The 14,401-nt window shown below is 38.4% G+C and overlaps 1 protein-coding gene across 1 annotated transcript; it reads left to right on the top strand.

The window, feature by feature from the left end:
• Positions 1 to 375: 375 nt before the first annotated feature.
• On the top strand, positions 376 to 12,386 carry LOC146546502 (uncharacterized). Its single transcript, XM_085264715.1, has 10 exons — positions 376 to 856; positions 1,909 to 2,121; positions 2,457 to 2,592; positions 3,065 to 3,603; positions 4,142 to 4,458; positions 10,321 to 10,502; positions 10,610 to 10,782; positions 10,882 to 10,965; positions 11,074 to 11,222; positions 11,357 to 12,386. The coding sequence occupies exons 1-10, from the start codon at positions 552 to 554 to the stop codon at positions 11,611 to 11,613; spliced, it is 2,355 nt and encodes a 784-aa protein (XP_085120841.1). The 5' UTR covers positions 376 to 551; the 3' UTR covers positions 11,614 to 12,386.
• The last annotated feature ends 2,015 nt before the right edge of the window (positions 12,387 to 14,401 follow it).

The raw sequence follows: 14,401 nt of genomic DNA, 5'->3' as shown, positions 1-14,401 counted from the left end.
TTCACACACATATATTTTCACTCTCTCACACATACATTCTTCTTTCACACATATATTTTCATTCTCACACACATACATTCTTCTTTCACACACATATATTTTCACTCTCACACACATATATTCTTCTTTCACATACATATACTTTCACTCTCACGTAGTTTTATTTTAATTTTTATATTTAGATATTTTTATTCTCATGTTTACACATATTTAACACACACATTGCAATATTATGCTCTCTTATACATGTATTTTAATCTACATATTTACACATTTGCACTCTAACATACATGCATTTTCATTTATGCATTCCTACATTTTGCTCTCATTTACATGCATTCAAAATGCATTTAATCTTACAAATAATATATGTATGTAAGAAGAGAATGCATACATATCTGAAGAAAATATATGTATGCAAGAGAATAATGTATGTGAATGAAAGAGTATAGTGGAAACGGAAGGAGTTTAATGGAAACGGAAGGCTGGGTGTCTGTACCGCTGTGATTGGCTGAGAAGCACGCGCGGGTCACTTTCAAGTGTCTGACAGCATGGAGGGGGGAGAAGAAACTCTAGTTCTTCAGCAAGCTGTCGGGTTGTTAAGAAATATTTTATCATCTCCTGAAACGGTCACATCGTTGTCCTCGTCACTTGATCGAGATGGGACGGGCTCAACTGCACCCAGTGTTACCCACAGCACGGTGGAAAGTGAGATGAGGGAACTTTTTAGACCAGCTAACACCCGGGTATCTTCAACGAGTCAAGTAGCTACACGGAGTTCGACTGGAGTGGGGCAGTCTTTGCGATATCAGACCCAAAAACACTTTGGCAACTGGAACTGCAGATCAAGGAAAAGGTAAGAACAAAACAGTTTGCCACTTAACTATACAACTGCGAAATACAAAATACGAAATGTGCTTTGCTGATTTAGCAACGCACTTTTTTACCCTTATAAATTTTTAGCCCTAGCTAATTTATTCAGCAGCATCCACATTAAAAACAGTAAAGACCGTGGCATTTATTTCAATATTAGTGGCTGTTTGTACTTGTGACCCGAGTGTAAGTTGATGCTTACTTTAAGATTACTTTATTAAATCTTCTTTATTAATGTGGGAGGTGGTAGCTACATTAGCCTGCTAAATAAAAGGTTGGGTTAATTTTCTTGTTGTTTTTGTTTAGTTTTGTATTTATTTATTTATTTATTTTTTGGGGTAGAATTTTAATCTTGCTAGAAGACATCAATCCAACTCTGTGTTGTGAGTGGATCAATATCTGTACCACTGTAGAGGTAGATAAACATGGATGCCAAGTCATGCCTTCAGTCCAGTTTCTACAGTGTATGAAATAAGAAAAAAAGAAATATGATCGGTGTCTTTTTTGTTCTTTAGTCAAAGTAAAAAGTAATAGCAAATGTTTCTTTGTATGCCTCTTTGTAGAGCAGTAAAAAAAATCCTTATGCATTGTACTATATATTTATTTATTTATTTATTTAATTCAAGCGTCAGTGAATTAAAATGGTCAAACCCCAAAACATTTTCTATTTTACGTACATTTTCCATTTTTTTTCAAAGGCAATTTATAGGCATGCTATTACTTTATGCATTTTTTTTTCTTTCAAATTATGTTTCTGTTATTTGTGTTTGCTATTATACTCAACTCTTACATGCACAAGCAACTTTAAACATATTCAAGTGGGCTAAATGGCTAGCTGCGATACTGTTTTTTTTTTTTTATATAAACTGTGTAACATTTTATTTTATTCATAAAAGCTTAGCAACAGTTTAACGTGTAAGCTGGTCACTACCAAGTGACATTAGCAACTTTCTTAAGGAACTGATAGTGTCTAAGTATAGGTAAATAAAACAAAAGATGCATAAATCTGAATATAGTTTCTGTTTTGTTTTATAGGGCCAAGACACATTATCATGATACTTTCAACAAAGATGTCATCCTTCTTCCACGGCCATCAAGCAGTGTTGTTGTCAAGCATCGCACAAAACAACATTTACATGAACAAGGGCATATATTGAATGGATTTGAATTCCAAAAATCCTGGGACCAGAAAACTGTCTCTGAACAAATAAGGGACGCCTTTGGAGATAAACTTTCTATTGATGTAAGGTAGGTTGTGCTAGCAGTCGAAACCTAATGCGACACAGCTTTTGTCAGTAGTCTTTTCGATATCTAGGCATTTCAAAGCTTTACATAACGATTTAAGTCAGAGAACAGGTAGACATGAATCAGTAAACTAAAATAAAAGAACCAAATCAGTTATCCTTTCTTGAACACTCCATTTTTGGCATACTTTTTTGACATTTGTATAAAGTTTACTTCTGTTACTACTGGTTTCAGTCTGATTCAAAGAGGAAAACAAGATTAGCTCTAAAAAAGTTATTGGAACATTTTTGCTGTTTTGGATTTTAAACATTTTACAACTTACTGTAACTGTTTTCCAGCCTGGAGTTTCTGATGGCTTGTGGCAACAGACTGATTGCGCCCAAACTGCGAGCAGGACAGGAGCTGGATGCAAATCTCATACATAAAATTTATAAATCAAAAGCCCTATACATCAGACCATCAAAACCAATTTTGGTACGTTATTTGACTTTTGAATGAATCTACATAGCACTGTACAGTAATAATATGAAGACCAGAAATTGGTGCATAAACAACCTTTGAACTTTCTCATGTCTGTTCTTTTTAAACTTGCCTTTCACCTTTTGTAGTTGGATAGAATAGTACCAAGTTAATGTTCCTTTTTTAAAATGTTAATCCTAAGCTCTGGTATTGACTAAATTTACAGCTGCTCTGTTGGACTGTTTGTGAATTATAGAACGTAAGACTACTGCTGTTCAGGAGATGTGTTACAATTTTGTCTGCCTAGTATGTAAAAGTAATTGTGAGAAAGCTCTATTAACTCTTGAAATTTCTCACCCTATGGTAGCTGGGATAGGCTCCAACCACCCCACCTCTGATAAGAATAAGCAGAAGAGGTTGGATATATGGTATTTAATGTTCAAATTCAATATATGTGAATTATTATAATTATTATTTTATTTCTAAGGATGATATTACAAGCTACAGCAGTGAGGAAAACTGTGAAGAAAACCCTGTTTCATCAAGGCAGCTGCGCTCATCATCTTCAGACAGTTTTGCCAGTTCAACAGCTGCCTTCCAACCAATCTCTGCTCCGACGCAATCTCCTGCCTCATCAGTTTGTAATGGAACATTATTAACGGAAACTCCTGCCTTGACCCATGAAAGTAGTATCTCACACAAGTACAGCAGCGCTTCAACAAACATTTCCTTCAGCCAGTTACCAGTGTCTTCATTGGAAATCTACCCTTCCACTAGTCAGCCTTCTACCTCATCATCTGCATCTTTAAGTGATCCAGTTCTGGTCCTGACGTGCCGAAATACCTCAAGCTCACCCTACCAGACCAGGAATCCAGAGAATCATTGTTCAGCATTACCCTCTACATCAACACACAGTCAATCTGTAAACTACGATAACTACCTTTCAATCATGACTCCACTATCTGACATGTCTTCTGATGATGAGGAACTTAACCAGGCTATACTAGCAAGCCTGCAGAGCGAAAGGTTAGTTTCAAATACAAATGTTTTACAGTAGCCAATTAAACACACCATATTTGTTGCAATCCAATACTGTAACCAGTGTTGTGAAGGAGTGTAATCCATCCTCAGATATTTATATGCATATATGATATTTATATTTGCTGTTAACAAAACAGTTTTTTGAATAATGTCTACAGAGTCAAATGATAATGCTGTATTGCTGGCAAATTTTATTTTATTTGAAATAGGCAGCGAATTTTTAACAGCCCATCTGACAATGAAATGAAATTTACTTATTGTGCATTGAAACTATTTTTCTTTGCTCTAGTGCTTTCTAGTTCTCCAAAACATATAAACAATATAAAAAGCCACTGAGCAATATACTCCTTTGTACATTTTGCTTATGATTATGATAATTTCCTTTGGTGATTAATAAAGTATGCTGATTCTGATTTTGACAAAACTTTGTATGTCCTTGTAGCCCTTGTATGTGAATGTTTTTACTGATGTTCTTTTCAATATTTTTTTCTTTTTTTTTCTTTTCTTTTTTCTAATCCTACAGGACTTCAAGTTGTTTGGTATCAGCAAAAGATATTTTGGAGGAACTTTCTGCAAAAGTAAACCAACAGAAGAAATGCAAGTTCAACATTAATAGATCAACAGTCCTGGATGGAGCAATTAGAGGTTTTAAACGAGCGACATATGATCCATGCCACACAATTTCTGTCAGGTTTTCTGACGATATGGGAGTACCTGAAGAGGCTGTTGACTTGGGTGGACCAAGAAGAGAATTTCTAAGACTTCTGATCGAAGCTTTGCCCCTGTCTCCAATGTTTGAGGGTGAAGAAGGCAAAATGAACTTGGCGCTTGATAGTGCTGGTATGTATTGATTTTAGGCTGATATCCCTGGAGTAATGCAATAAAAAAATCATTTTTATGAATGTTACAGGAAAAATGATTCTGTTTCTTTACCTTCTTTTAAATGTACAAAGATGCCTTTTGTCTGCCCTCTGCCTGTGGTTAGATTAGTTTAGAATTATCTTTTTAGACTTTCCCAGCAAACACATCTTGTTTCTGGGACATATTGTTTTAGATTGTTTTATCTTCCCTAGCTCTCTGCTGACGAGACTAGCACCATATATGGAGTTGTTTTATTTTATCTGTTTATTATTTGTTATCCTGTTCTCACTGTCTCTGTGCTCTGTGCCTATAAAAATTACCAAGCCACTGTGCATGGTGTGAGTTGTTCTTAGCAGCTCACCCGTGTACACGTTTGATAAAGAAAGTAACTCTGTCTCATTGTGTCTTTATTTCTCCTGGGTTTTTTACAGAGTTTTCCCCCGACATTTCTTGGTCCTTCGACAGCCGGATCACCTCCATCGTGTCCCATCTCCGTGACCAGTCCACGTTGTCCGTCTGTCGACAGCCCACACACTAGGTGTGTGGTCAAAGACCAAGGGCGTTAAATTCGAGTCTTGGCCAACGTTCTAGAAAGCGACCCACGGTGGTGGGGCCCGATCGAGGTGGACCAGACCCGGCGACACCGACCAGGTAGATACAGACACACTGACACAATCTTGCGTAAAAGCGTATTTTAAATTCAGGGAATTTAAAATAGCGAAAGTAGCTCGTCGCGACTGGAAGCTCCCCACCTCTGTGGGTTTAAAGTAGCTCGTCGGCTGGTAGCTTGGAGCTCGTCGACTGGAAGCTCCCCACTTCTGTGGGTTAGGTTTGGAGCTCTGGGTAGCTCCCCCAGCTGGGTCAAGGGAATAAGTAGCTCGTCTACAGAAAGACTGGCAGCTCCCCTTATGATAAGGGTTCCGATCGCGCGAATAAGTGTGAATGTGAATGTGTGTGTGTGTGTATTGTTTTAATTAACGGAGCAAGCTGAATTTTCACGGTCCAATAAGAGACTGAGCTGCTCCTACTGTGTTTTTCTTTTACTGCTATTCACTGACGTGCTGGTGAGTTGAGAGAACGGTCGAGTTCCGTCTCGTAAAGTTCACACCGCTTTTGGAAATAGTCCGAAAGTAGAAGGGCGTGTGAGCAACCACTCTCGTCTCTAATACCAGCGAAGGTGATAGCAGCTGTATCGTGTATATATTACTTAAACAAAAATAAGTAAATACATAAATAAGATGGGTAATCAAGCAAGTGAAATTAAAACTCACTCCTGCTGACGAGCAGTGGTGAGAAAAGAAAAGTCCAGACGCCGGACAAAAACAGTGTCTGTAAACTGAGAGATTTAAGAAAACAAAATATAAACAGTCAGAAGAATAGAACTCAACTGCCAGTTTAGTAAAACCAGAAGACGAGACACTGTGCAGTTCCCACAATCCTTTTAGTAAACCATCACTCACTCCTGCAGCCGCATCTGCAGCAACACCCATATCAGGAAGAACATAATAATCCCTTATTAAGTGAAAACTAGAGATCACAGTAGTTTTGTAGTAGTTCAAAAGGGTTGAAAACAGACCCCACTGAGTAGATAGAAATATAAAAAGTACGAAATAAAGATGAAGGGAAAATTACAGTAGAAATTATCTTTAGAGTATTTGAAATTAATAATAGCAAGGATAACAACCTGTAAAGTGATATTAACAATGAAACACAGTTGGCATGATGACCATGCCCAGCATGTATAAAATGAATATAAAGCAAATACTTCACACGAAAATATTTTAATAACATAAATAAAGTATATTAAGGCTGTGTCATTGTTCAGCCAAGGAGAGTGTGTGAAAAGGTAACTGTCTCCACCCTGGAAAAAGGATGATTCTGCAGGTCATCTGAAGCCCTTGATGGATACAAAATAAAATATAAATAATATATTATAATAGAACTGCCTGGTCCGCCATGCAACAGAGAGAACAAATGTGACCGCAGATTGGATGAATTCTAAATTATCTGTTTGCTGAATAAGATGATCCTAACTATCAAATTGGCTCAGTAGTAGTATAGTGGTACACACTGATAAAATATTATAATATGCTATTGCTGTCATATAAGACAAAGAGGATAATATTAACAATGACATAATATTAATATGAAGAGGCACCTTAATCGGTTATGATGTGAGGTGAATAATTGTTAAGCAGTAGTCTGCATCAAGCTTAAGGTTTGCTGAAACTCAGTGTAATGACATGTGAGATGAAGACAATACAGAGAATAACTAAACTAATGAAGTGCATAGAGGCACTTGACCAGCTTGAAACCTATCATCCTAGAATGACACATTGCTGAGATATAGAGCACACCTATAATAACAACCAATAAGCAAAACCCTGTAGACAACAGCTACAACTACAGGATTGAGAAGCTGAATTAAATATGTAGACACTGCTAAGCTGATGAGCATGTTCCACATTTTCTTTTCTTTTTATTTATTTGTTTCTTTTAGAGCAGAAGCTGCTGTAACGCACCCAAAGAAAGACTCTAGGTCTGACCAACCGTCTCAGTCGTGGGCAAAAAGATGACAGTCAATAAAATTCTAAAAGATAATTTATTGACGAAAAATATATCAAGAGATAAAAGATAAAACAGTGTCCCACTTATGAATTGTATAAAAACACACAGTCCCAAGGCCAGAGACAGCTATGCCACACGGCCAAGTTGCACCCCACATGTTGCCTTTAACAGGGTTAGAAGTTGTCCTTGGAGACCCACCACCCTGCAAGCATATAGTCAGTGGTCACTCAAGCCTCTGGAACTCTGCTGCCTTTAGGCTGTGGCATATAATAGGCCCTGGACTGCACAGAGAGACAAAACAACACAGCAGTGTTTGTAGTGTGGGCTATATGTAGACCAGTGTATCAGTGCAATCAAGTACACCTGCCTCTAATTAGTCCAACCCCATTCCAGCCATTGGCTCACCAAAAATGTGACAACCACAAAACCACTCCCAACCCAGTGCAACTTCACACAATAATATGGAGCTGAATTAACACAGGCACATTAGTCTACCATGTTACAAGCTGCATGCTATTAAAAGCCAACATATGCAGACTTCTGCCTTGTTCGGGTGGCAGCATTTTTCTTTTTCTTTTGTGTCCTGACACGTTTATGTTTTTTGTTTTTGTTTGATTATTTTGTTGGTTTTGGAAACGAATTAAACGAACTTGTGACAATACTTGAGAATCACAGTGACACATAGTGATTAGGCATATGATTGAAAAATGCCTAGGTTTAGAGCTGTGAGCTATGAGCTGTGAGCAATGCAAAGTTAAATATATATATATATATATATATATATATATATATATATATATATATATATGTATATATATATATATATGTGTATAAATGGGAAACAACCCTAACTTGAAAGTTTGAAATGTGTGAGATCCATGAATTGTTTGAAAAACTAGAAATTATTCAAAACTGCCTTAAGTGAAAATGTAGTGTTGCATCTATTCTCCCAAACCAAGACAAACAAAAAAGAAGAAGCTTTCTGTAACTTCAAAATAAGGCTGACTGTTGACAATAGACTAAAACACTAATCCGCAGGTGGCTATCAGGAACAGAGAGGAGAGCAAAGTCACAAACACCAAGGCTGCAGACAGCCATGCAGAAACAGCAGATAACATAGAGACAACGCCTGCTAGTACCGTGGAGAGGAAGGTCACTTCCCACGAGATTGTAGGAGTAGAGGACAAATTAGTTGTAAAGTCAGCTTCAGGCCACACAACTGTACAACAATTAACTGCCCTTTTAGAACTAGTACACACAGCAAGTGGCCGCAGGTGCTTTATTAAATGCATATATGACCCGTCGTGTCCAGTAAATTTGCTAGGTAGAGACGCTCTGACAAAACTTAAGATAGCAGTCATGCCATTCTTTTCTGGTATTACACCTGAGTGCCAGAAACCGACCGAGTATCACAACATTCTGAGATTTAAACAAACTCCAGGCCCAGATCCACCTTATGATCAGCAAGTGTGGAAGCTAGGAGAACAGCATTTGACCTTACAGCACAGGCCGAAACTGTGTAGGTTACGCAGTAACCACAGATAGTAAAATAATAGAAGCAAAACCACTTTCTTCTTCATGTCCTGCACAGAGCGCTGAGCTGATAGCTGTGATACGCAAAAGCTAAATACACAAAGACAAACTAATAAACATACATACAGACAGCCAGTATGTTTTCTCTGCTGTGCATCATTTTGCAAAAAATTTGGCATAACAGAGGAATGATTACACCAACTGGCAAACCAGCATGCCAACCTCTTACAACGCCTACTGACTCTTTCATTACTACAGGCAACAATTTTGCTGACAGAGCAGCAAAATAGGCGGCACAAAAGACAAACATCACATTGATGGCAGTAAACACACATCAGATTCCACTGGATGTGTTGAAAAATGAACAAAAGCAGCAAGCACAGCAGAGCAGGCAAAATGGCTAAAACACGGTGCAGTTCTGACAAACGACTTAATGATGTGTTATGGCAAGCCAGTGTTGCCAAATTTCCTCCACAAAATGGCGGCATTAGTGACTCATGGCTGTACGCATTTGTCAACGGGGGGACTGACCAGTATTGTCAACTCTCATTTCTACACTGTAAATTCTACACTGTAAATTTTGAAACCTCAGCAAAACAATTTGTCAGAACGTGCATGACGTGTCAAAAATATAATGCTCAGGGAAACCTGAGACCACACAATCCATATGGACTTTATTGAGCTAAATGAATGCCAAGGGTAAAAATACACCCTAGTGGTTATAGATGTATTCTCAAAGTGGCCAGAAATCTACCCAGTGAAAAAGGCAGATATAATTTCAGTAGCAAAATGTATGTCTAAGTTGTAGGAAAATAAAGAGATGATTGTAAATGACGAAGAATGTAATGATGTCTATCAAGTGTCTTGCAGATCACAGCCCGGTGACTGGGTTCTGATCAAGGTGCTCCAAAGGAAAAACTGGAGCACACCCAGGTGGGAGGGGCCATACCAAGTCCTCCTCACTACACCGACCGCTTGCAAAATTGCGGAACGACCATCCTGGATCCATCAGAGTCACTGCAGGCGAGTCAGTGAAGCCATCTAAACACAGCTGATGGCAGGCTTGCCCACTTGTTGTGATCTCGCCCGGTGGAGGGGTCAGCTTTCCTGGCCGGGGGGTCTACTCGCGACAGGAGGGTGTGTCCCGTCGTCATGAGGTGGTGGCTCTTAACAACTGCAGCGGCCCTGACCATGGCCGGGCTCCTCACCTTTGCTTCCGTGAGGGACAATAAGTCACGCTATATGAAGAAAAGGCAGACACTGTATGACAAAGGAAAGTACACCAAGTTTCCCCATGGCTATGCCACTAATTTCTGGTGGCAGTTTATGAACACTACAGCTTACTTGAATAATAAAACTGACTGCTATGCAAATACATATACACTTTCTGCCCACCGAGGAACGAGAGGAAGTGTATGGACTGTTCACTCAACGAAACCTGTGCCAGTAACGCGACACTGATGAGCCTCAACTGTCGCTCCAACTACAGCTACCGAATGATACTACAAACAAAGACTCATTACCAGACAGGATGTGCACGGACGGCACCAAGCAGTAAAGGAACCAGAGTTTCGCATCTGAGGAGGAGTGAAATTCTTACAGAGCTTGATCCCCGGCATTGGAGTTGCCGAGGTGCGGGATCACGTGGAAATCAACCGATATGCTCTGCTACGACACATGAAGTTCTTGTCAAGCGCTTTCATGCATCTATTGACATGTAATGTTTTTCATTATTTCTAGCCATGAGGGAGGACAGGTACTTCATTGCAGGCAGAGCCATTGCAGTAAGCCTTGTACATGGTGGTCCACCAGCAGGCTTTCTGTCCCCAACACTCTTCTCTTGCCTTGTTGATGGCCCAGATTTGGCTAAACCAGTTTTAGAAGATGTTGCCGATAGTGACCTGCGTGAAAAAATTAAAAGGGTAAAACTGATTTGTCAGTTGTTGGATAATGTTTTAGTATTGTGTGCATTTCGTTCTACTCCATGTATTAATTGGGGCCCATTAATTTTTTATTTTTTTATTTGAAGGTTAAAGAGTGTAAATCCTTTGAAGATCTGATAGTAGCAACTGAGCCACTTCAGGAATACTTAGCCAATGCTGGCTGCCTGAGGCCGCTACGGAGGCTGGAAGACAAGGATCTGCTTATACATGACATTATCATGTTCCAAGTAATACACAGAGTCCGTGGTCCATTTGAAAGGTATGTATGTATGTATTTATTGTTGTCCAATAAGTAACTCAAACCCATGCTGATTGCCTTGTATTCTGGGAATTTTGTGTGACATTTCTTTATGTGTAGGTACACCATGCCTCCAAAGGTGACAGCATCACATGAAAAATGCAGATTTGGGATATACACTTTTGATGATGTGAATAATCTGAAGTAAAAATTATTGTATATATAAATTCATATGTTTTAGATTATACTTCTTGGATCCATTCATTTTTGATGTGATTTGTGATTTTAAAGGTAATTCTGATTATCATTTAGCTTTCAGGATGGACTACGGACACTTGAGGTGCTGGACAAAATCCAAGATCACCCAGAGAGTTTTCGCACCCTTCTATGCTGGTCACCTTCAGTGCTTACAGCTGACCTTCTTGACAGTTTCTGGAGAGACTACCTAGCAGATGCAGAAGGTAAATTTAGCGTTTTAAGCATTGTGTTCAATTTATAATGCAGTGCATCTTTTCATTGAATCAGTTAAAAGTAGAAATGCTTGCTGTGTTTTTTGTCTTTAATGCCATTTTTGACAGTATTGCTTTTCCTTTAGATCAAGACGGAACACAGAAGCTGGGGACAATTTTTGCCTTCGCCACTGGAGCCAACACTGTTCCACCAATTGGCTTCTCTCCACAACCGTCCATTGAATTTCTTCACCAAGAGCCAGATGCACAAACCATGTCTAAACTACCCATTGCAAACACGTGCATCAATTGTTTAAAGTTACCACTTCATACCTCTTACAAAGACTTTCAGGAGAATATGGACTTTGCATTAGGTAATACACATGGTTTTGGAATAGCTTAATTCCTGGTCAGGTTAGTATGCTAATCTGAGTTTTGCACTCAGTTAAATTAATGAGTGTCAACCATTAAGTAATTCTAAGAGAGGGGGGGGGGGTGTTTTGAATATCATTGCATTTTCTTTCCCAGAAATCAAACAAATGTTCAAAATGTTCCACCTAAAACACCAATTAACACGCTTGAGACCAAGCTGAATTTACTTTATGTTGCCATATTTCATATGTCACCCACCTATTTTGTGATTGGAGGCTCTGTTTTTGCATTGACCTTTTAACAAATGTTCATTTGCTTCAAGTCTTTTTGCTTGTCAGGGTACCATTCTACAAGTATACAATAGTTATATATACTAACATAATTCAATAATAATTTTTTCATTGCATTAATTTATGTGCATTGTGATTATTTTTGTTTTCTAGGTTTGTACTTGTTTGTTGCTTTTATTCTCTGGTGTTCTTCAATATTGTTTATCTGACACTTCTATTCTATTTGATCAGTGATCCATGTTTGATGTATTGACTGTATGACTGTATTAATGTTAATGTTATCAGTTTGAGTCATCTTGTTCCAAGACAATACATCTGGTGATTGTGATGACCAAAAACCTCAATAAAATGTGGTTGCACAAATTTATTTTTTCTTTTAACAAGGTGTTTTAAAACAAAACATGGTTGTAAAATCTCAACACACTCACATAATACAACTCATAAATTCTTTAAAATTGTATACAAACCGTAAACATGCATGTAAAGGTTGATAGTAGCATTCTTGAAATTTAAAGCTGTGACTAAACTTCTAATAATACTGAACTAACAACAGTCTTGGCACTGTATTCTTTTTAAGCTGCACAACCACAATTACAGTAAATGAAATTTCTCCAGAGGCCTTGTTGATATTTTAGGATTGTCTCTCAAGAAAACGAACAAGGTTGCAAAATAAATCTATACCGTTATTGCCATCATCTTCAAATGGATCAAAGGTCTGTTGAAGTGTAACCATCATGGTGTCACTGATGGAAATGTTAATTGATGGAACAACGACATTATTGTTTGTCTCCAGCTCTGGCAGTGGTCTGCATTCATCAATACCAAAGTCATTTTCACAAATACCATTCATATTTGGGTTATGTATTCCTGCATTGTTGATAATGCCCCTTTGCCACAGCTGAAGAGGGGTTTGCCCTCCTTGTGTTGAAAGTCCATGGTTATTCCACTGGTTCTGAAATTCTGTGGCAGCTCTTTGAATACGTGGCAAATATATATAATGAAGACAAAATAAATGGACCTCATTAAGTGAATCTAATACACCATGCTCCTCCATAAAATTGAAAAGATTAACAAAATGATATGAGACCACTCGATTTAATTCTGCCCATAATCGCTCAATTCTTTGATTATGCACAGACCTGCCAGTGATAACACTATGCCTGTTCAGTCCTTGCCTGTAAAGCATGAAACAGGCAACACCAGTGTTTTCTAGTCCATGATCACATCTCACGCTGGATGGCATTCCAAAGTTCTGAACACCAACCATGAACAGTGACAAAACACTTGATGCCCTGTTGTTATCTAAACACGCAAGGTAGATGATGGTTCTACTGAAACCATCCACACAGCCATGGAACACCATCCTCCATCTCACAAGTTTGTGGTTTCCATCTATATGCCTATAGAAAAATGAAATAAGTAGAAGTTATGTATGGGGAAACTATGACATGGTCAAGGATATGCACACGTTTGAGTAAATAAAACAATGAGTTATTTTGCTTTAGATAATCCATTTCGCTATAGACTTAGAATCAGGACTGTTTTTCTGTTAGAATTTTCTCACCATAACTGATTGGGGAAAGGAACACTGTACAGTCGTCGACGTATTGCATTGCGTCTTCTGAGGGAACGTCCAAAGGGCTCAATTTCTTGTAGACTTTGTCTTTGGATTCGTAACCCACGTGATCTCAAGCTGCCATGCACATATCGTTCACCTGCATTTGTGGTATACTGAAGGATTTCCCTAACAACCCTGTTCAGGTTTTCATCGGATAATGTTGCATAAGTAAGTGGCTCAATGCCAAGGTCCTCTCTGTGCCTGTACAGAGTACGGGAGCTAACCCCTAAGCATGTTGCAATGCTTTGCCAGTTCATTCCAAGAGATACTAAATGAGATATTTGCTCTCTTGAAATGCTGTATCGCGGTCGACCTTGAGAGCAAGTCATGAGAGGTGGAGGTAGCAAGACAAGTCTGTTCTCAGATGTAGTTCCTTGTCTGGTTTCATAAGCAGTCAGTAAAAAAATTAGCCATCCATTTAAGGACTGTAATGTATTCACTGCTTCTCTATTTCTTGCATCGTCAACAAATCTTGAGATGGACAAAATTCCAGATAAGGTTTGAATGTGATCACCAAGTTCTCTATGGAGCCTCTGACGAACAAAAGAATCTGTAGCTTCTCTTTGAATTTGTTCCAAACATTCTAATACATTATTTAAAAAAGTTCTAATGTCATTTTCATTACTACTTACTCGACAAATTAACTGCAATACTAGCAAAGAAAGCAGGACAACTTTGAACAGCTTCATTGCTTGGTTCTTCTGGTTTAGGTCTGGGTATGTCAAGTAAGTTCTCCAAGTGTATTACATTTCCTGGTTTAAGAATAACTTCCTGCTTAAAGGATTAACTTCCTGTGTTAGGAAATGCAGATGTGAATGTCAGAGTGTATGTATGCAAGGGTAAAGGATAAACACTGGGATTGTATGTGTATATGAGTATAGGAGTACAAATATATATGTGTTGAAAGGTAA

The sequence above is a fragment of the Mchenga conophoros genome, linkage group LG23, assembly GCF_057382185.1.
Source record: "Mchenga conophoros isolate Kocher_MC1m ecotype Shallow Benthic linkage group LG23, M_conophoros_male_GT1.1, whole genome shotgun sequence".
In the NCBI taxonomy this organism is placed as follows: Eukaryota; Metazoa; Chordata; class Actinopteri; order Cichliformes; family Cichlidae; genus Mchenga; species Mchenga conophoros.
This window is presented reverse-complemented; position numbering and strand designations above follow the sequence as displayed.

Coding starts and splice junctions, on each gene's coding strand:
- LOC146546502 (XM_085264715.1), top strand. CDS start 552: ATGGAGGGGGGAGAAGAAACTCTAGTTCTTCAGCAAGCTGTCGGGTTG. Junction 3,604..4,141: donor GCAAGCCTGCAGAGCGAAAG/GTTAGTTTCAAA, acceptor CTAATCCTACAG/GACTTCAAGTTGTTTGGTAT. Junction 10,783..10,881: donor GTCCGTGGTCCATTTGAAAG/GTATGTATGTAT, acceptor CTTTATGTGTAG/GTACACCATGCCTCCAAAGG.